Source organism: Meleagris gallopavo, chromosome 2 (genome assembly GCF_905368555.1).
Source record: "Meleagris gallopavo chromosome 2, MGAL_WU_HG_1.1, whole genome shotgun sequence".
NCBI lineage: Eukaryota > Metazoa > Chordata > Aves > Galliformes > Phasianidae > Meleagris > Meleagris gallopavo.
Genome location: NC_139405.1, coordinates 41,096,921 through 41,119,612, shown reverse-complemented (window position 1 = coordinate 41,119,612; position 22,692 = coordinate 41,096,921). Strand labels below are relative to the sequence as shown.

At 41.1% G+C, this 22,692-nt stretch overlaps 2 protein-coding genes across 4 annotated transcripts; both read left to right on the top strand.

Moving 5' to 3' along the window:
- The first annotated feature begins 3,641 nt into the window (after positions 1–3,641).
- LOC100545313 (sulfotransferase 6B1-like) lies at positions 3,642–10,264 on the top strand. Its single transcript, XM_003204058.5, has 7 exons — positions 3,642–3,899; positions 5,255–5,394; positions 6,057–6,146; positions 6,660–6,786; positions 7,991–8,085; positions 9,630–9,786; positions 9,954–10,264. The coding sequence occupies exons 1-7, from the start codon at positions 3,698–3,700 to the stop codon at positions 10,082–10,084; spliced, it is 942 nt and encodes a 313-aa protein (XP_003204106.1). The 5' UTR covers positions 3,642–3,697; the 3' UTR covers positions 10,085–10,264.
- A 2,620-nt stretch (positions 10,265–12,884) lies between these two features.
- LOC100545469 (sulfotransferase 6B1-like) lies at positions 12,885–19,953 on the top strand. 3 transcript variants are annotated; one of them, XM_003204059.5, is made up of 7 exons: positions 12,887–13,160; positions 14,752–14,897; positions 15,324–15,413; positions 16,088–16,214; positions 16,632–16,726; positions 17,101–17,257; positions 19,635–19,953. In XM_003204059.5, exons 1-7 carry the CDS (start codon positions 12,959–12,961, stop codon positions 19,763–19,765), a joined length of 948 nt encoding a protein of 315 aa, XP_003204107.1. In that variant the 5' UTR covers positions 12,887–12,958; the 3' UTR covers positions 19,766–19,953. The 3 variants fall into 3 exon arrangements, 1 of the variants encoding a protein (XP_003204107.1); XR_014882155.1 differs by lacking the exon at positions 19,635–19,953 and having other exon boundaries at positions 12,885–13,160; positions 16,632–16,887; positions 17,101–17,196; XR_014882154.1 differs by lacking the exon at positions 19,635–19,953 and having other exon boundaries at positions 12,885–13,160; positions 16,632–16,969; positions 17,101–17,196.
- The last annotated feature ends 2,739 nt before the right edge of the window (positions 19,954–22,692 follow it).

Genomic DNA, 22,692 nt, shown 5'->3' with positions numbered 1-22,692 from the left:
CACCATGGAAGCGACAAAAAAGTATTTATCACTAAATGATGTATTTGAGCTTTTAACTGTTATTCCTTCACTAAATATCATTAATCTTAATAACCATTAGTTGGGCTAAAATAGCACAGATAATTGTGAAGAGAGTATTTCCAGAGAATTGATACCCAAATTATTGTTCCCCCTGCTATTCCCTTACATCACCTTCTCACACCTGTACCCTCATCTATCTCTATGAGGATAGGAGACTATGGATGCAAACAGAGAACCCTCCATTTCCCAACCTCTCTTCCAGTAGTACACCGCAGTCCTCATCCTCTTCCAGAACACAAAACAGTCCAGAACAGGAATGCAGTCAACTCAGTCCTTTGACGACAAAGAAAGGATAAAGAATGTGCTAGAGTATGGACCAAGAGTAAATAGGATGAACTATCGGCAATGCCCAAGATGTCCTGGTGGCAAGGTATTCAGTGTCTGGATTAGCTTATGGACTGGCAGTTCATCTTAAACTTTCTGAAGGATTAATTTATAGTGTCAAAACTGTCTGAAGGATTAATTTAGAGTATCATGACTGGGACTCAGCAAAATCTGTGGTGAAATATATTCAAATCACAGAAAAATGTTCTATAGTTCATTTTGCTTGACTTTTTAGTTCTGATGCTACAATATTTGAAGAAAACTAAATGTCTTTGATAAATTGAGTGAAAAAGAAAACAACACACCAAAACAGTTAAAATATGATACTTAGGCAATGAATTATTTCTGTGAAAACATAAAATTTTGACTTCATGTTTAAGACCCAAACTGCATACTTCCAGCTCCCGTAGGGATATATACATTTATGTCTCGTATGTTCCACTGAGCTTATTATGTTTGCTTTAACATCCTGATTTGTGATCCAGTTCATATACTGGAATATTTTATTTCTTTTTCCCCTGAATAATGTGGCAGTTCTATTTTTTTTTGGTGTGTGTGTGTGGGCATCTGAGTATCCTGTTTCAAGATACATCCTTAATCAGCTCTACTTAACATCTATTGTGTTTGCGTTATATGTTTAGCCTCATTTGTATGAACACATTACACATTGTATGACATAATTACTTCTATACTAAAGACGCCAGAAGTCTGACTGTTTCAGAGGTATTGACCATAGTGAGATTAATGAAAGGTTTGCAGGAAACAGAACATTTAGTGCATTAGCAAAAATCAGAAAATCCTCCAAAACATCATGGAATACTTTGCAAGGGTTTAACATTCTTCTTTTTCCCCTCCTGCCTGTTTTTCTCCTCTTCCTCTTTTACTTTTAAGGTCAGGTTGTACTGATACATGATGATGCAATAAGTTACTTTTTGACCAACACTGTGAATTGGATCGTTTATCTGTCTCCCACTTCTACACATTTATGTGGTAACAAAGCTCTAGTTAATGTTCTCCTATTTTTTTTTTTAAAGTTAATTTCACCAATATTTGTGAAGATCAGACAAAACAAACAAAATAAGTCTCTTTTGGTGGTGGTTTGAGAAGTCTGTTAACATACAGCTAACATGTTTAGATAGTACAAGAAGACAGTTTCTCCAGAACAGTGTGTCATGCAATTCTTTGTATTTGCTGGCATGTTCTTTCTCATTACTTAGTGGAGCATTAACAAGAGGGAGAAGGCAAGTTTGCATCTGTACTCTGGCAGCTAGCCAGTGCATTAATAAGAATGATGAAAGATGTGGAAAATTACTTATTTCCTACCTTGTTCCAGAGAGGAGATTAAGAGAGTGGAAATTCTTCAGAGACAACAAAGCTGAGGCTGAAAAATAGCTGTGAAAGTTTAAATGGGACATATGGGAAAGATAGAGTTAATTAATTTACAGACTAGGGATGGTCATCTAACTTGATGGTGGGACCAGCTTTCTTCTGGTCAGGGGAGGTGACTGTCATGAAGGAGACTCTACAGTTCAGGAAGAAAGCAAAAGATAATGGAGGATAAATTTACAGGGGATTACATCCCAGCTCGAACAGCTTTTAGAGAGCAGTGAAGAATATGAACTTGGATCTTGTACTGAGGATTTCTTTTTCATCTCTCTATCAATATTACATATATTTTTAGAGTACCATTATGAGTGGATCAAGATCCATTTTAGATCACTTTGGAAAGCTGTTTTTGAAGACTTTTCTAGAGTCTCAATGAGGTAAATGCAGATTACAGAGATAGTTATGGAAACCTATCTTTTCTCATATACCATCTGAGGGCATGGTCGCTAAATTTTGAGGATTTGGGATTGTTTGGGATTGTTTCATTGTTTCATTAACTGGGAATGGCTCTTCATAAGCAGATCAGCTCACCAGGTAATTGACAGCTGGCAATGTCCTGTAGCTATCATGGCAAAGCCACCAGCCTCTTTCTGCAAAGCTCCACAACCTGGAAAGACCAGGTCTGATAAATATGGGAAGTCAGAAACCTTTAGAGGCACATTGGTGGCTTGACCAACAAACACCATTAATCTGGAGATTACCAAATCCTTTAATCTCTTTTTAATCTCCATGTTTTAAAAGCTGCTTCTTTGAAATTTTAAACCAACTGATGTTTTCCATCAGTCTCCTGATTCAGCATTTGGCAGGATCAGAGGGTCTTTCTTATGCAACATACAGTGCAAAGTTCACTCTTCTCTCTCATTTATGGTGTCATGGTTGGTGGTTATATCAAAAGCTCACATTACTAAATATTAAGCCTGATTAATTTTTTATGCCAAGAAATTCAATTCTTCTCAAAATCCCTCCACATGACTTATTTCTTCTAATTAGTTTTTCTTCAGTAACACTGTCTTCAGTAACACTAAGGATAATGCATGTCTTCATGGAAAGGCTGGCCTAATTTCTTTCTCTGGGAAAAATACATTGGAGATCCAACAGATTTTCTGTCTCAAAATTTCTCTAGATAATTCTTCAGGAAGTAACTGATCTGTGTTTCTTTTATGGAAATCCTAGTCCAGCAATGCTATTGCTTGAGTGGATGAATCCATTTATATATCTTTTTTTTCCTTCCTTAGGAAGTGCCTATTCTCCCAACCCTTCTTTAGCCAGCAAGTAAATATCCCAATTAAACACATTTCCTTAGTAGTAGTACATGATAGTTTCATGACAAGGGAAAATAAAGAAAAAAAAAAAAGTAAGACTAGCTGCTAATGCATTCACTAATATAATTAACATTTTGTCTCCCAATCCTAATACATTTAATCCAATTTCTGTGAAAAAAAAGAAGAAAAAAAAATTATGTAAGAAAACATCCCAGAGTGAATACTGAAAAGATCAGAACAGTGCAGTCTGCAATTCATGTCCTTCTTGAACTTTGATGTACTTTGTCTATCAACTCTGTGCTGTAATTACTTGCATATTTTTGGCATATGATATTTTCAAGTAAGATGAATGCTTTAACCTAAGATGCAAATGCATTTTCCTGTTTTTCTTATTCAATTATATCCAATTTCTGTTGATACTGAGATGTTCAAATGACTTAAGGTCTTTTTTCTGGAGTTATGTATTTTTTTTTACAATTTCAGAAAGAGTAGTAAATTATTGCTTACAGTGTCCCACCTCCCTCCGCCCCCCTCCACAAAGAAAATAAAAAGAGAAGAAAAAGCCCTGTAATGTGGCAACCAGTGTCTCTCTGTCTGTGTAGTGTTTCACATTGTGACAGAGATTGTGTGTGAGAGAGAGAAGAATGGAAAAATCTAGGAAGAAATTTATTGATGTGATAGATAAGGCAATAGTTGTTGGTAATACAATGGATCGTGATGAACTACTTTTTTCTTACAAGGGGATTCTCTATCCTGTTGCTCTTTGCAGTCTTGAAGTGTTCAGAGCCATGGAGTCCTTCGAAGCCAGAAGTGATGATGTCATTTTGGCAGGATATCCTAAATCTGGTGAATACTGCTTGCTTTCTTCATAAATTAATTCGTGTAATGACAAATAAGTAGATTGTATTTACAGTTTTTGGAAGAATTTCCAGAACTAATTTTTTCCCTCAAACATATACAACAGAGCTAATGATGAGAACATTTTATAGGAAGTTTTGCAAGTGACTGAGAAATCTGATTTTCTTAGCTATAGTCTGATACATTTTTGTTATCTTTAATTTTTTATAGTTATAAATGTGAATGCACAAATTAGAAAGAATCAAAATGCAATTCTCAAACTTGAGATAACTAGATTTCTTGATATTGCAGGGTCTGCTCTTGCAGTTACGTAATATCTTTGGTAATATATTTGTTTGTTTGTATTTCTTCATACAATGGACTTATTGATGCCTTCACATGCAGTGGTACATATATTTTATTTTTTTTAATTTTCGTATACATGTCAACATTTTCTGAAATCTATAGTTATAAAAAATATATTTTTGTAAACACTTGAATTGATCACACTAATCTTAATTGGGAGATCAAGAGATCTTTGATGGGGTTGCTGCTTCTGCCTGAAAGTACCCTACACAGGCTCTTGGATGTGTCACACATCCATTTTAATATAGCTATTTTTACCCTTCAACAATAGGATTCACTGTATTTTACAGAAGATAGTCACAGTTTACAGGTTTGTAAAGATTTTGTGTTTTTTTAAAGCCTATTTTCTTTTTGAAGAAATGATATACATCAAAAAGCACTTATTAGGACTGTAATGATAAAGATGTAGGAACCAGTGTCCACAAGTCAGGAAATGGTAAGCTAATTATACAAGTTCTCTACAAGCTCTACTTTATGTTATTAATAAGAATACAATAAATATATATGAAATAATTTAGAGGTTTTCTGGATAAAACACTGTGTATTGGTAAAGAAAATGAGCATACAGAGCACAGTTTCAGATATGATACTGCACATGTGCTGAACTGCTGAAGTTCTGTGACCCGTCTTTCCACTCAGGATAAAACTGTACAGCACATCAGAAAACATACATGATGCACTGGGTTTTGAGGTACAGGTTTACACCCTATCTGCTCTTATATTTGTTACTTGAATCAATAGTTCTTCTCCTTTCTTACTTAACTTACCATATATAATTCATGATGTACTTAGCCATTTAAGTTGGAGAAGGATATGTATTGTTACGTAACAGCAAAAGTAGGGCCCTGAAGGCTGATTGTCCAGATAGTCAGCTGACACATTAAAGAAGACCAGACAATTCATGAGATAGTACCAGATACCTCTTGGCTGTCCTTGCAAATTCATTTATACTTTTTTTCAATGTTTTACATGCAATTCTGTATTTTCTCCCCTTTCAGGTACAAACTGGGTAGGTCAGATCTTAAGCGATCTGGTGGCCACATTTGAAAAAAAAAGACTTGATGAAGAAAAAAGTGTTAATCACGAAGAGCTAGAAGAATTTCCGTATCTTGAAATTGGAGATACTGAGAAATATGAGGTGGGCACAGAATAATTACTAAAGATGCAAGAAGGTGATTCTTCAAACACTGCATATCTGAATATATGGTTTGAGAAATACACCAATCTTTGACGGAAACTATCCCATTTCTATGTAGGATGCATCTTGCCAGACTGAATCTCATCTGTATTACCAAATGCTGAAGGATAAATGATCGCTCCAGGGGGCTTGAGAGGAGCACAAACTCATTAGAAATATGGACACTTCAAAAATTCAGTGTAGCATTTGCTGTACTTAAGAAGAGTTTCATGAAAAGTTATATATTGAAATAATGACTTTTGTCTCTTCTACTAGCTCTTGTTTATTACATCTTCTCTCTTTGGATCCTTCGGCTTTATCACATCTCCAGCTAGATTTTGCATATTGTATTTAGGTTTTATACTTTGTCTAACAGAACATATTAAATTCCTAAAGAGAATGAGCAATGGATAATCTTCTTTCCAAATATTCATCCTTGTGGTCTTTTGAAGGTTATTGCTGAGAGAAGTCCACTAAGATCCCAGGATAGCAATCATAAAGCATAATTGATCTGCCAAAAACCATTAAAAATTTGGCAAAGTAATATTTTATCACAGGCCAATGGAGAAGAATACTTATAATAATGGCACTGTCTATTTTCCTCCTTTCAATTGTTAATGTAGCGAATGAAGAAGTTAACTTCTCGAAGAGTTATATTAACTCATCTTGCTCCTGGCAACCTTCCAAAGTCTATCTTCAAAAATAAAGCCAAGGTAAGTGCTGATTTGAATGTCATGTAAGGAAACACACAATCAGATGTCTTTGAAAGCCAATTTAGTACATTTCTGCCAAATTTAAAAATTATTTTTATACGTAGGTAGTATGCTGTCTGTTTTTGCATGGCTAATAGCTTCTGTTCATCTCAATAAATCTCAGTTCATCCTTATTGATATCTTTGTGTCAGTCTCAGCAAGGCAAATGTGGGGGAAAACAAACCTTCCAGCAGTAAAACACTATGTTTACAAAATTTCCTATGAGTGGCTTTCTACAATGTTGTCAAAAGTTTTGGAAAGAATTTGTATTTGTGTGTATTCATCTAAATGATTAATACTATTTGTATTCTGCATGATTAATTTGATTAATCTGGAAAATATACTTTAATAACTATATGAAATCAACTTCATAAAGTGCTGATTATGAAGTTTTTTGTAATGCTATGGTTTATTGTTTTTTTTTTTAGTATTTTTACTAATATTTAGTAGAAATAAAATATTTCAATTTTTTAGATATTGCTACTGATTCGCAATCCGAAAGATGTAGCTACATCGTTTTTCCATTTTTCCAATGCCTGGTCGGCTTTACCTTCCTATGAGACCTGGGACGATTTCTTCGTAGCTTTCATGACAGAGAAAAGTACAGTATATTCTTCTATGTTACTTATCCTATTCCTTGACTTTGTCTAAAAACTTTGCATCTTGTAAAATCAGGTTCACTAGGATTTTTGGTTTACAGCAAAAACAAAACAAAACAAAAACAAACAAATGAACAAACAAACAAACAAATAAACAAAAACCCCAGGAATTAAAGAGAGAAAATTAAAGCTGAAGTAAATTTTACAGTATCTGTCTTATTGGCTGAAGTTTGACATTCATCAGAACTGTTCTTCCATAAACAGCTATAGTTTGCACAAAGTGATATTTTCACTGGAAGAAGTTCCTCCTTATCTTCCTCTTGGATCCTCTTCACCCTTCCCCTCTACTGTATATCATCTTGTGCCCAGACAGACATTTGAATATCTACATATCAAATTGGACTGGAGAAATGTTTTGGGCTATGACTAAATGCATTAAAAAAAAAACAGCAACAAAACAACAGAAAACAAATCTCGTTAGTTTATAATTACATAAATTCTCCAGGTTGCTGTATCACATGGCCAGGTTCTGCTGGCAGGGTTAAACAAGGCTTTATAATTAAGGTTTTAGGATTAAGTTTCCATGCTGTTTTGAGTATTGATAGCACTTTAGCAGACTCACATTTGACTTGAAATACTGACTAGTTTCAACATATTGTCGTCCAAATTGCATAATCTCACTGAGATGCATTCACACAGAGCCAGCTAAGCTGAGCTTCTGTGGATTTCTCCTTGGCTTCTTTGTTCTTATTGTTGTGGATACTGGCCATAGCCAGACTTTGATCCCAACAATGTGCTTCTGCCCCACTGTTGCCTTCAGCTTGTTCCAGTAAAACTGTTTGTGAAGTTGTGGACCATCTAGGGAGCTGATCTGGCCTAAAAAGAAGTCCTGCAATACAGGTGAAAAAGGGATTGGACCCCATATTTTTTGCAGCACAAGTGGAGGTAGCAGGCAGATCCTTTAGGGAAGGTGACAGCTCCTTTAGCGCCACATTGAGCTGGTAAGAGAACTTACCCTGCTGGCTCTAGACTGTGTGAGTTGCAAAGATCTATAAATCCTTCAGAATGGTTAAACTCTGGCAGAGCCATGATTACTAGTGGCCGTAGCTTAGAGATCAACTTACGGAGTAAAAATTGATTAATATAATAAGGAGCTTTTCTTATGTTCATTTATTCTTCATCTTAGGATTATTTTGTTTTATTTAGTGCCCTGGGGATCCTACTTCAATTACCTTTCTGAATGGAACAAATATGCTGCTGACGAAAATGTTATGACAATAACATATGAAGAACTAAAAGAGGTAAGGTTACCAATGGTAAGAAATATAGAATCATAGAATCATTAAAGTTGGAAAAGGCCTCCGAGATCATTAAGTCCAACCATTCACCTACCACCAATATTTTCCCACTAAATCATGTCCCATATTACAATATCTGAATGTTTCTTGAACACCTCCAGGGAAGGTGACTCCACCACCTCCCTGGGCAGCCTGTTCCAACATCTGACCACTCTTTCGGAGGAGAAATTTTTCCTAACGTCCAAAATGAACATCCCCTGTCTCAACTTGAAGCCATTCCCTCTAGCCCTATCACTACTTACGTGGGAGAAAAAAACAACTTGCACCTTACTACAACCTCCCTTCAGGCAGTTATAGAGAGTAATAAGGTCTCCCTTGAACCTCCTCTTCCCCAGAATGAACAATCCCAGTTACCTCAGGCACTCCTCATAAGGCCTGTGCTCACAGCTTTGCTGCCCTTCTTTGAACACACTCCAGGGCCTCCATGTCTTTCTTACAGTAGGGAGCCAAGAAATGAACACAGTACTCAAGGTGCGGCCTCATCAGAGCTGAGTACAGGGGGACAATCACCTCCTTCCTCCTGCTGGCAACACTGTTTCTGATACATCCAGGATGCCATTGGCCTTCTTGGCTGTCTAGGCACACTGCTGGCTCACAATTAGCAGAGCATCAGCCAACACTCTCACTCCACTCCCATCACACAGCTTTCCAGCCACTCCGCTTCAAGCCTGCAGCATTGCTAGGGATTGTTGTGGCTAAAGTGCGGCTCTTGGTACTCAGTCTTGTTGAATGTCATCCCGTTGGCCTCATCCCATTGATCTAGTCTGTCCAGATCCTTTTGTAGGTCCTTTTGTACTCCAAGGCAGATGGTCACTTCCTCCCAACTTGGTGTCGTCTGTAAACTTACTGAGGGTGCACTCAATTCCCTTATCCACATCATCAATAAAGATATTAAACAGGATGGGCCTCAATACTGATCCCTGGGGAACAGCACTTGTGACTGGTTACCAGCTAGGTTTATCTCCATTCACCGTATTTTACACTTCCATATTTTACACTTCAAAGAGTAATTGTTTCTAAGCCAATAAACCATCATACACACATAGTGTATAAAAACTGCATGAGATATGTATGAGTCAGATTCTTGTTTTAGAGGACAGCAAGGTGGATTTCCAGTTTGTAAGCTTTTGTGTATGTGTGCGTGCATGCGTGTGTGTGTGTGTAAACATGATTCTTGCTTTCTCTCCCCCAAGTGATTTTAAATCAAAATCCCCAGTAATTCTTTTTTGGAGCTTTTGTATATTCATCAGTGTAGATTTGGCTCAACTGTAAATCATATGCAATTTTCTGTGATATGCAGGAAGACAGATGATGTTTTCTTTAGAACAATAACAAAGAGGAACAATACATAGCACTCCAGTTCTGCTGAACTCTGAAAACTCTAAATATGCAGCCAACTGAGAGATGCTGGGCCTTGAAAGAACTTTGGTAAGAAAGCAGTGTTATTTGTTTGAATGTCACATGGTATCTTACATTCCTCTTTTCAGAATCGAGCCCTGGGAGTGAAAAACATTGCCTCTTTCCTCGGGATTTCCCTGACTGGGGAAGAGCTTCGGAGTGTGGTAGAGAGAAGCAGTTTCCAGTCCATGAAGGAGAACTCTCTGAAGACCCATGGGGCTCTGGGCAGCATGCTCTTTCGCAAAGGTAGGAAGCTTCTGGAGGTCCAGAGGAAGAAACATGATGCTCTCAAGAACCTAAGCCATTCATCACTGGTTTATTTTTTGCCCATATATTATAAAGTGTTACACTTTATGTATATAACTGAGAAATATGATTTCTTGTTTTTCAAGAGTTTATTTGCTTCTTTCAAGGTGGTGTAAGTGACTGGAAGAATCTTTTCAATGAAGAGCAGAATGAGAAAATGGACAAAGTATTTGAAGAACGTATAGCACGAACGAAGCTAGGAGCAAAGTTAAAGTATGAAGTGTACTGCAAAGCCTGAAGAGTAATGAAATGTGGTTAGACCAATAGCTTTCCACTGTGTTCTTTGATCATCTGAATGATATACAATATAAAGCTAGATGAAACAATCAAAGCATCTTGGAATCATTTTAAAAGTCACATTGCAGGAACTTTTACAGTGACAATAGTGAATAGTGGCTTTTTAAAATAAATTTGAGATCTTGCTTTGGCTACATTCATTTGCTGAATATGATGGTAAATAACTATATTCAGATAAACTTGACAGGCTTGTTTCAGTAGCTGAGCTGCGAAAGAAGACAGGTGTGGATAAACAGGGAGCTTTTCCTGAGGCTCCAGGAGAAAAAGAGAATCTACCTCCTGTGGAAGAAATGACAGGCAACTTGGAGAGAGTACAAAGACATTGTTAGAATGTGCAGGGACAAAATTAGAAAGGCAAAAGCCCAGCTTGAACTCCTCTCCTCCCTATAAATTGTAGCAAAACTCCTTCAACACAGTCTCCTGGGGAAGCTGGCAGCCCATGGCTTGGAAAGGTACACTCTTTGCTGGGTAAGGAGCTGTCTGGAAGGCCAGGCTCAGAGAGTGGTGGTGAATGGAGTTAAATTCAGCTGGCAACCAGTCATGAGTGGTTTTCTGTAGGGATCGGTGCTGGGGCCTGAACTCTTCAATATCTTTATTGATGACCTGGATGAGGGCATTGACTGTACCCTCAGTAAGTTTGCAGATGACACCAAGTTGACTGGAAGTGTCAATCTGCACGGGGGTAGCAAGACCCTACGGAGGGATCTGGACAGGCAGGATTGCTGGGCTGGAACAAAAGGGGTGAAGTTCAACAAGACCAAGTGCCGGGTCATACACTTTGGCCACAAGAATACCAGGCAGTGATACAGGCTTGGGGCAGAGTGGCTGGATGACTGTGTAGCGGAAATGGACCTGGGAGTATTGATTGAAACTCGGCTGAATATGATCCAGCAGAGTGTCCAGGTGACCAAGAAGGCATCCTGGCTTGTATTGGAAATAGTTTTGGCAGCAGGAGCAGGGAAGTAGTTGTCCCCCTGTACTCAGCACTGGTGAGGCCACATCTCGAGTACTGTGCTCAGTTTTGAGCCCCTCACTGCAAGAAAGACATGGAGGCCCTGGAGTGTGTCCAGAGAAGAACAATGACCCCTGGAGAGGCCTTTTGAGGAGTGGCTGAGGGAGCTGGGGTTGCTCAGTCTGGAGAAGAGGAGGCTCGGGGGATACCTTATCACTCTCCATAACTACCTGAAGGGAGTTGTAGTGAGCTGGGGGTCAGCCTCTCCTCTTGTGTAACCGGTGATAGGACTAGAGGGAATGGTCTCAAGTTGCTCCAGGGGAGATTCAGGCTGGACATTAGAAAATACTACTTCTCTGAAAGAGAGGTCAGGCGCTGGAATGGGCTGCCTAGGGTGTTGGTGGAGTCACTTTCCCTGGAGGTGTTCAAGGAACGTTTAGATGTTGTGCTGAAGGACATGGTTTTGTTATCTCTCCTGAGAGACTTCAGTGATCACCTGCTCTAGTGCTGTGCCCCCTTTGGATTGCAGTCACGGTTGTGCACCCACCTGGTGCTTTACTATTAAGGAGTTGTCCCATTCAAGGAACGACTACATCAAGGCCTAATGAGTTCGTAAGCCTGAGTAAGACTTACATCAAGTGCAGAAGTTCACTGCGTCCATCACAGATTTTAATTTGCAAAAGGCTTGAAGAATTAAAGTACTGAAAGTAGTTTTGAGTTCCCAGAAGCAGTGATAAGCATCCAGAACCAGGGCATCAGCAGCAATATTTGCAGTTATATCCACTTGTTTACATGGCTGTCATTACGTTAGTTGCAACAGTGTGTTCAAGGTCCAGCTGTGTGTACTGGATCACTGCAAAGTTGGGAAGACAAAGCAATATCTTTTATTGAAAATTCCTGATTATATTCAACATTATTTTTAACATTCTGGTGGAGAAACTAGTACGTATACAACATATGATTTTAAGTCATTTAACTTCTAAATCTGGAGACCAGAACAGAGAACTGAAAGTAGCAGAGAAAGAATTCATAAGAACTTGTGGAGATATTTCTCCATGTTATTACTCTTTCTATTCTGAAGAGGCATCAACCAGGATTCAAATAACTTCTCCCCATGTAAGAACAATTTCACCCAAAGACTAAACTATGGACAGGTGTAGAAAGAAATAGAATTGATGACATACAGATGAATTTGACTAATGTAATTGTAGAACATAAGTATTTGAGTTTCACACGAAAGCAATCCTCCTGTAAGTAATGGTGAAGTAAAAGGTCTCAGATGTGATTATTTAATCAGGAGAAGTATGATTTAGGTGGTACTTGTCTTTAGCTCTGAATATATCACATAAAGCAATGATGTTACAATGACTGACTGAAGATAGAGCCAGCACCTGGAAGAAAGTTGCGTTCATTAGTGCAGTCAGTAGCAAATCAGATTAAGATCTACTATCTACATAACCACTATATGCTGGTCATTCTGTTCAGAAATTACATTGCATAGTTCAGCTGTTAAAAATATTTTAAGCAGTATTTTATAAGACCGTTGTAGGTCTTTCCCTTATTTCATTCAATGTTTTGAATGCTACCAATATTGCTTTTGCTTCCCTAGTAGTAATGCTTTGTAGAGAACAGACTACTCTTGGTATTTTCTGGCATGGCAGAGACTCCATGTCAGTACTATTTGTCTCCTGTCCTGTTATTTTGAAAGGAGATAATAGTTAAAACTGAGTTAATGAGTGATGTGTAACTTCATTTCTGAGTGAATGCCCTTTCCAGTTTCCTAACACACTGTATAAAGTTCTCCTGCACTGTGAAAAGACAGTTTGTATCTCTGCTTGAGAAAAGTTTCATGGGGTTATAAGCATGAGCAGAAATAGGGAAAGAGTCATTGAAATTGTAGAAAATTGTTTTTCAGAGAATGAAAAGACTTCCCCAGAAGATCTGCTGTTTTCCTATGATGGTATTCTGTATCCTGCTGCATTTAGCAGTCCAGAAACTTTGGAAGCTCTGAAATCCTTTGAAACCAGGAGCAGTGATGTGATTCTAGCAGGCTATCCTAAAACAGGTGAGTGTTGCTTGCTTGATTAATAGTCAAATGCACTATGCTGTAATCCTGGAGTGTGCACCATCATTTAACACAGCAGTAATACCTGAGAAAAACTTACGTTGGCATCAGTTTCCATATGATCATGAGATTAAGTTGTACAGCATCTGTGGAGGTCATCTAATCTAATCTCACGTGCAAAGCTGTGGAAAGACCTCGCCTCCAAATTCAGGTGTGGGTACTAAAGATTTTATCCAGAAATTTTAAAACATTGAGGGTGGAGATTTACCTCCTCTTCAGAAAACTACTGTGGTGTTCTCCCACTATAGTGCTTTGTTTTATGTAACTTTTATGCAGTCAGACATCCCCTTGTGATTCTAACATTTTCCTATTGCCTTAGTCTATTCTCAGAAGAGTTAGCTTCGTGTTCACTATTACCTCTGATAGAGGAAGACTGTAGTAAGATGTGTTTCATTCACTTCAGGTCCCGATGATTTCAGCAGCTTTAAGCAGGCTCCTCCCCAGATATTTAAAATCTCTTGTACTTCAGTGTATGACTGCACAGTGTGAAATTACCAGTGTTGGATTAATGCAGAATAATCGCATTTCTTCATTTTCTAACTTGATAATGCAATCTTGCTTGACAGTCTTGCTAATGCAGGGCAGTATGTTATTATCCTACTTGCTACAAAGGCAATACAGGAACTGTTTTCTAGAAATGAAGGTAGAAGAACTGTACGTTCCATGGACTTACCGCATTACAGAATACAAGTGATTCCCATACATCTAACTGGATGGAAAGGCATAAATGCTACTAGGATTTTTTTCCTCTCCCTTCCAAACAGGCATTTTGGTTTCCTTTCTGTTTGTCCTTAATCATTTCACAGAGATATCTGAACAGGTCAAATGCAGAAAGAGGAATTGATGATGTTTATAACATTCTCTTTTGTGTGGAGTTTGTAGAGCTGCGTACAAGCAAAAATGTCCAGCTATGCATTCGAGAAGATGTAAAATGAAAACTGAGACTTGGATCTTCAAACCCAGTGCATGCTTCATATGCCATCTGTGCCAGATTGCAGAAGTCAAGACAGCTGAGCCTAGTGCAAAGATAATGACATACCTTGATGGTCTTTTGATTTAGTCAATTAATCCTTCTCCTACCTTCCTGGAGACTGGGAATGAGGCCAAAATTTGTTGGCCTTGAAGAAACTGAAAATTGAAGCTAGTCAGGAGGAGGGAATAGGGTACTCCCAAAGGCAATGCTGTAGGAGAACAGGCCTATGCTGGGAGCAACACTGCTGTTATTTCCCTTAGCAGTATTCTGAGATGACAAAAGAGTGTTAGAGCTGTAAATAGCAATACAGGTTTGCTTCTGTTACCTCTGAGGGATGGGATGGGTTTTTGAAGTGAGCAAGGTAGCATTACACATTTGGCTGACAGTTCTGCTCCTCTTGCATCTCGGCATGTCCTGATTATTACTGCCAGTATGTTGAAATGGTAAGGTGCACTGCTTCATAAATGTGAACCAGGATATTCTGCCATCCAGTTGACAGGAAAAAATGCAGATGTGCAGCCCAAACTGGATTTGCTATTGGAGTATTTATTGTTTCAGGAACCAACTGGCTTGAACAAATGGTGAGAGAGATAGAATCAACAGATGCTAAATATACTGAAGAAGAAATGAAAGAGAGAATAAATGCTGAAAAGGAGCTACAGATGTTTCCACGTCTAGAGTTTGGAGATCCTGGAGTATTTGAGGTGCGTAGTTACTGAAAGAATATTGGCAATACTTTTTCTACAGGTAGTAACAGTTGAAAAACAATAGCCTCATCTCAGAAGCAATAGACAGTTTTAGAGCAGTAACAAGTGTAAAGGTCAGCATGGCCAGCATGTCCTATTGCCCCTAGTGTCCCAGTGCAAATGCTTCAGAGGACCAGCAAGTTGTGAGGACACTCAAGGGGGTTCAGTCCTGGAACCAGTAGGTTTAATCCATAAGATCTTTCTCAGGCCTGTCTCATGTGAAATGCTGCTCTGTGACAGAGGATAGTAGAAGCCAACACCATCAGCATATCCCTGGGATTTCCTAAGGGAAAACATCCTTCTCTGGTTTCCCCTTTACTTATTACCCATGATTTCTGAGTAAGTTACTTCTATTCTGTCCCATTTCTCCCACTTGCTTTAAAGAGGATGAAGAAGCTGCCTTCCCGAAGAATCATACTAACCCATCTGTCACCTCATCTCCTGCCCCCATCTGTTCTCCAAGGGAAGGCTAAGGTGAGTCTTTTCTTTGCACCACACTGCAAAAATATTTCCACCTCAAGTTAGTTTTCATCTGCCTGGATGAGATGGAGTTTTTGCATTTTCACCCAGGCTGGTCGGTGCATACATGCGTTTCCAACAGTGAAGAGGGAGAGTGCTATGCATTCAGGGTATGAATAAAAATGCTCTCCAAAACGAGTAACTGCTGGTTTTCTGCCAGTGGGTCTGCAGATGTATGTTACTGCTCCTAAGATCTCAGAAACAAACTTCCAAATCTATATCAGCAAGTACTTATCCCACCTACTTTAACTTGCCTCTAAGATATGGGTACCTGTGGAAAGCCAGGGACGGGCTCAGGCTAAGATGATCAGATGATCTTTGATGAGAACTGCTGCAGAGAAAAGCATGGGTTCACCCACAGCTTGTGTGTGTCCTGGTGTGGAGACCTTGAGCTCATTTCTTTGGATCTGAGCTAGTTCAAAGCCGAGTCCAAAGGGTATAACTAAAAAGCTATTTCTTTTTATCTTTAAGCACACAGGTTGTCTGCAAAGGCTCTTATTTCTTATTAAACAAGAGGAGTTAGACTGTCCTATCAATGCGTGGTGCGTGGTTGTGAACATGTGATGTGCTGAGAATATGTTTTGGCCAGTCACCAAATCACAACCAAATCATGTGTTTTCCTTCTGCAGATCCTTCTACTAGTTCGGAATCCCAAAGACACGGCTGTCTCCTATTACCACTTTTACAACAACATGCCAGTGCTGCCCTCCTTTGCTTCCTGGGATGAGTACTTCACAGCTTTCATGAATGGGAAATGTACTTTGCCTTGCATCCTCTGGAATTCCTCTCCACCTGAGGGGCATGCATAGATCCCTGGGCTTGGGAATCCTATTCCAACATACTTTCCCAAAACAGTCTCAGGACAAGAGGATAGGTTCATGTTATGGCTGAAAAGGGGTATACTAGAGAATTTGAATTTCTTTTATATCTGATTAGGAATGGTAAGATTGTGACAAAGACTGAGCCTGATCTTTCCATTCTTTCAATAAAGCTGGAGGTTCAGTGCTATCTAGTGGCCATAGCTGGAGGATCCTTCATTGACCTCAACAAATGTTACCCAGTCCACATTTCCCCATCCTGGTGTAATGCTTGGATAACTGTCTAGGCTGACTACTCTGAGTCAGCCTGTTTTGGTGGATATCCTGCACAGATATACCTCTTCTTTATCTGCAGTGGCTTGGGGGTCCTACTTTGACCACTTAATGGAATGGAACAGACACATCGACCACGAGAGGATGATGATGATTAGCTATGAGGAACTGAAAGAGGTGTGGCATCTAAGCCAACTCTACTTCATGGGCATGCTATGCAACTTTCCTGAAATGCATAGAGACTATGGGGAAGAAAAACTATTGAATCAATCCTGTCTGAGTTTGTAGAAGAGCATAGTTTTCTGAGCCATTCACGCCCCCGAGGAGGCCCATGAAAGGTTTGCTCATGTGTGGAAGGAATCATCTGAATCAGTTGCTTTTGGGAGAGAAGAAAAGGCCTTGAACCTGAAGCCACCAGGAGTGGGTTCTCCCTCTGTGAATGCATTCAGAATTCCTTGGTGACACTGTGGGAGGAAGTCTTTCTCTGCTGGCTTTATAAGCTAGCCACAAAGTCTTTTGACTTCACCTCTTTGCAATGTTTCTTTATTTAGAACCCGGTACTGGGAATGAAGAAGATTGCTGCTTTCTTTGGATTCTCCCTGAGTGAGGAAGAGTTTTCCAGAATTGCCAGGAAGACCAGTTTCCAAGCTATGAAGGAGAAGTCCAAGGAAACCCATGGTAAATTTGGGGACATCCTCTTCCGTAAGGGTAAGTCTTTGCAAATGGAGGATCTCTCTTCTAAAGTCACCTTCTGTGACTTTCTAAAGTCTAGCTGTAAATTTGCTGCGCTGGTTGGGAAGGACAGATGTGGATGAGGTCTCTCCTGTGGCATCTTGTACAATATGCTTCTGCCACTGACAGGATTTTGGGTCACTTGTGAGTAGTGTACTGAAGTGACTCAGTTATCCACACTGAAGGCTCTCAACCATCGCTTGCATGTTGCTCTCTTTCCCTGTGGCAACACTGCTAGTTAGTTAGGTGTAAGATATTATTCTGCTAACATCAGTGTCTCAAAGCTTGCTGGGGACACAGATGGACTTATACAAGTCCAGGCAAGTCCTGGGCAAAGGTTGTGAAATCCTCTGTCTGGAGAACTTTGATGGACAAGGCCAGGGGCAAGGAGAGGAAGATAAGCTGCAGCTAAATAGCTGTGAAGCGGTCTTTTGTGTGGACTTATCTCAGGATGATGGCCATCTCGGGGGATAGCACATGACTCTTGCTCAAGCGCCCAGGGATGTCACATAGGCAGGAGAAAAAGGAGGATAAAAGGAGGAACCGAAAACGATGAGGGTAGGTGTCTGCCATCAGATCCCTCACCACGGAATTCCTGAGTGCTGGCGGACTCCCCTGGGCCTGCTACCCGAGTCCTGCCGCTTCCTCCTGGATCGGCTCCGCGACTTCCTTCTGCCACCTGCTTGCTGCCCAAGGCCGGCCACACTGCTTCTCTCTCCCCCCCTGCTGCTTCTACCTCGGACCATCGAAATGTCGTGCAACGGGATCGCTGCTGGATCCTGGTGGTGACTATCCCCGCTTTACGCAATTCTTGCTTCTTTCCTCTCTTTTCTATCGCCCTCCTTCCCTTCCCCGTCTCCCTGATTAGGATTATAATAAACTGGTCGGACCAACATTTGAACCGTTGTTTCTTAATCTCACACCGGGTATATAATATTGAAAGAACCTCATCTCCCTCCTATAAATCAGAGCGAGACATTAGGCAAGTGAGATGTGCAGGTGGAGGCTAACTTTGGAGTAGGTTAAGTCAACAATTATGCACCAAATCTGCTTGGGTCCAGTGGTTCCTCTTTATGGATAGATGTTGGTGTTGCCTTTACTTATGATTTGTGAGATAAGGCTGATTGTGAGAGTAAGGAAGAGCAGGTTGGTGTGATGTGTGGAGAAAAGACCCCTGACCATTTCTATCTTTGGAGTAGAGCTGCAAGCAGCCTCTTAGACTTTTCTGACTGTATGTGTCACTTCATTAAAATCCTTTTTTGGAGAAGCTGTGATAGTGTGGCAGGGATCTCTTGAACCTCATGTTCACTGCTCTGTTGGCCTCCTGGGCATCATACTATATTCTCAGTGAGAACTGAGAAATAGTTTCAGTATGATTTCTCTCAATGAATGGGCCAGTGGTGATAATGGGGATATTTACTCAGATGTGAGGCTAGGGCTGGAGCTTGGGCAGCCCAGCTGCTCCCCACTGCTCAAGAGTCTCTGATTTCTGACTGCTGTGGGCATGGGCTTGCTTTTGCCCCTTTCCTCTGCCATCCCTCTTAACAGTCAACCCTACTGCTCCAAATAACTTGCTCCTTCAGAGGGAGGCATTTGCAAATGAGCTCTCCCTTTGTGACAAAAGCAGGTTCCTCTTTCTTCAGTGTAAACACTGGATGAAAAAACACTTTGGAAAACCTCTCTGGCAGTCTGGCACCAATGCTCTCTTTTTATCTTATCTTTGTGTCACAGAGTTAACTAGATCAATCTATGCCTGTGACAGGGGGGCAATAGGCTCCTGGGAAGGGAAAGGGAAAAGGGATAGGGAGATGGGAGCTGGGCTCAAGGAAGGAAGAAAAAAAACAGCGGCAACGATCTATGGAGGAAAACTTATTTTACTAACTATGATATCAAAGTGCAAGATAACACAATATAATACAACCTAATTGAAATTGAGACTAATAAATCAAATAAAATAGGTGAAAGAGAGAGTTCCCAAGACTGAGTCAAACCGGAATAGCTTGGAACGGCTAGGAAGGTACCCTCCAGCACCCACTGCAAGGCAATAAGAAACCTCCTCACCCGGAAGGGCCACATCCCATAACTTCTGTGATGTATAGGGACAGTACCTGGAATTGGAGCATTAACACTTTAACTCCCCGTGCACTACATGATGTTATGATGTGGAATACTGAAAGCAAAAAAAAACCCACAAAACCATGACATTTTGCTATCTTGCCTCTTCTAGATCTCAGAGACATAAATCAGACTTATCCAGTCTCACACGTGCTGTGAGTCTGCCCACTGCTGCCTATATACTGTCCTCTTTCAGGAGCAGCCACCTTCAATCCTTGTTACTTCTTGTTGTACACAGGGGTTGTTGGAAGCTGGAGAGACCTCTTCTCTGAAGTTCAGAATGAAGAAATGGACCAAAAATTTGAAGAATGCATAGGGGGAACAATTCTGGCAACAAAGATTAAATATGATATATACTGCAAGACCTGAAAATGAGCAGAGGATCAGTACTGCAGCAAGCAGTTCCCCAAAGATGGTCAGTTGCCATGAGAAAAGAAAGAAACTCCTCAGACAATGGGCTTGTATCTCTAAGTGTTTGGGCTGTGATTCTTAGACTTGTGCTGGCCCTGGGGCCTTGCTTGATGTAACAAAATAAAATGTTTGCATTCTTTCAGCAAGTCCCTGATATCCTTCTGGAACAGAGATGGAGCACAGGCATTGTAAGTCCCAAGATGGTGTCCTTGTAACTGCATCGTGGCCTGAAACAGAAAGCACATGCTGCCACCAGAAGTATGCTTGTGTTTTGGGCTAAGATGGTCTGACACCGTAAGGCTATGGCCACAGGCAGAGGCCCTAGAGGTGATTCTATGTAGTACAGACTGTTTGTCATTTTGACTTTCAAAACCCGTAGGCTCTCTCGTGCATCTCAGCTGGGTTCATATTGAAAGACCTGGTAGGACTGAAATCCTTTGCTGATCAGCAGCATCTCTGCCACTGCTGCTCAGAATGTCAAAAGGAGTTACCTGCCTTTTCTCACTCAGACTTCTTTTGCATACAAGGGCCAATCCTGAAAATCCATTCCTTGCTTATCTCTTAACATCCCCTCTTTCACATGACCCTACCTGATAAGCTACTCTGGGGAATGCAAATCATGTGACATGGAGGTTCTACAAGACTGTGACACCCCTTTTAGTTCATTGAAACAGCCTCTGCATTAGGTTATGAGTTCTGGAATGAATGATGCGGAGTTAGGAAGGTGGCAGATATCTAAGGGAAGCTTTGAAAAGAAGGGAGAATTATAACCCTGAATGGAAATTCTATATTTGCACTCCTAGTGCAGCAAAGTAATTACCTTGAGCAAACATTTGCAATTGTTGTTTAAACCTCTAGGTGGGGACTGAGGCAGTAAAAATGCCCCTCCACTGTAAGTGCAGAGCAGGTCCGAGACTGCCTCAAGAGACTGAATGTGTACAAGTCTGTGGGGCCAGATGGCGTGCATCCCAGGGTTCTGAAGGAACTGGCTGAGGTTGCCAAGCCACTCTCCATCATATTTGAAAAGTCGTGGCTATCAGGTGACGTGCCGGATGACTGGAGGAAGGGTCATGTCATTCCCATTTACAAGAAAGGGAGCAAGGAGGACCCCGTGAACTACAGGCTGGTGAGTCTCACCTCTGTGCCTGGGAAGATCATGGAACAGATCATCCTGGATAACATGCTTGGTCGCATGAGGAATGGGCGTGTGATCCGAGACAGCCAGCATGGCTTCACCAGGGGAAGGTCATGCTTGACCAATCTGGTGGCCTTCTATGATGGAGTGACGGCATCGGTGGACAAGGGAAAGGCGACCGATGTCGTTTACCTGGACTTGAGCAAGGCCTTTAACACGGTCCCCCCCCACTCCTTATCTCCAAATTGGAGGGATGTGGATTTGATGGGTGGACCACTCGATGGGTAAGAAACTGGTTGAAAGGCCACAGACAGAAGGTGGTGATTAATGGTTCTATGTCCAGGTGGAGGCCGGTAACGAGCGGCATCCCCCAGGGGTCTGTCTTGGAACTAGTCCTTTTTAACATCGTTATCAATGACACTGATGATGGAATCGAGTGCACCCTCAGCAAGTTTGCAGATTACACCAAGCTGAGTGGTGCGGTTAACATGGTGGAAGGAAGGGATGCCATTCAGAGGGACCTCAACAGGCTTGAAAGGTGGACCTGGGTGAACCTAGTGAGGTTTTGCACTTGGGCCGGAGGAATCTCATGCATCTATAAAGACTGGAAGGAGCGGTCCTTGAGAGCAGCCCTGCAGAGAAGGACTTGGGTGTCTTGATGGATGAAAAACATGAGCCAGCAGTGTGCTCTTGCAGCTCGTAAAGCAAATGGTACCCTGGGCTCCATCAGAAGAAGGGTGGCCAGCAGGGACGGGGAAGCGATTGTCCCTCTCTACTCTACTCTTGTGAGGCCCCCTCTGAAGTACTGTGTCCAGCTCTGGACCCCCCAGTACAAGAAAGACAGAGAGCAATTGGAGAGGGTCTGTTGTTGGAGGGAAAACAGAACCTCCTGGATTAGAGATTCAAGAGGTTCCTGGAATGCATAGATGATAAGTTTCTTCTGCAAGAGATACAGGAGTGTTGCAGATGGAATCTATACACTTTACGTTCTGTGAACATTGCCGGCTCATGTCCAGCTTGTTATCTACCAGTACACCAAGTTCTTTTCAGCAGGACCCAGTTCAGCCATGTTGGTCTCTGCCTTCCTTTACTGACTTCCTCCAGCACAGATGGCTCTTGTGCTGTATGGACAGCTTCCTTAAACATTTACCAACTCTGCTGCGCTCCCATGTCCTTAAGAACAGATTCTCAGGGGGTTTTGTTGATTAACACCCTGAAGAGCTGGAAGTTGGCTTTCTTTGTCTGTCCCATATCCCTCAGGATCAAAAAGGCACTGCTGCATGGTCACTACAGCGCAGGCAGATCTGCGTGTGGACATGTCTCCATTCACTCCTTTCCTTCTTGCCTTCAGCTTGGCAGCGAGAGGATACAGGCTGCCGTGGATCTTGTGTTTTCTCTTGTGGCAAAGCCCGTCTGTATGAGGGCAGAGTGTGGTTCCTCTGCTCCTCTCTTTTTAGCCCCCTTTGACACTTTCAAACCCATTTATTTCATCATGTAACCTCGCAAGCAGGCTGAGCAGATCATTTGCTTGCTGCCTGCCTGCTTGCACTTCATACAGCTCTCCTCGCTGCTGTCACAGGATGCAAATGAAAGGCTCAGGCACTCTGTGTTGAGGCCTGAACAGCCGCCACGTGTCTGCCATGGAATTCAGTCTGCGTTTCTGCATCCTTCCTGATTTGTTCAGATGCCCTGGCTCTCTATGGGGTGGGTATCGCGAGTGGGGTCTGTACTCTGGGAGGATGGGAATTCT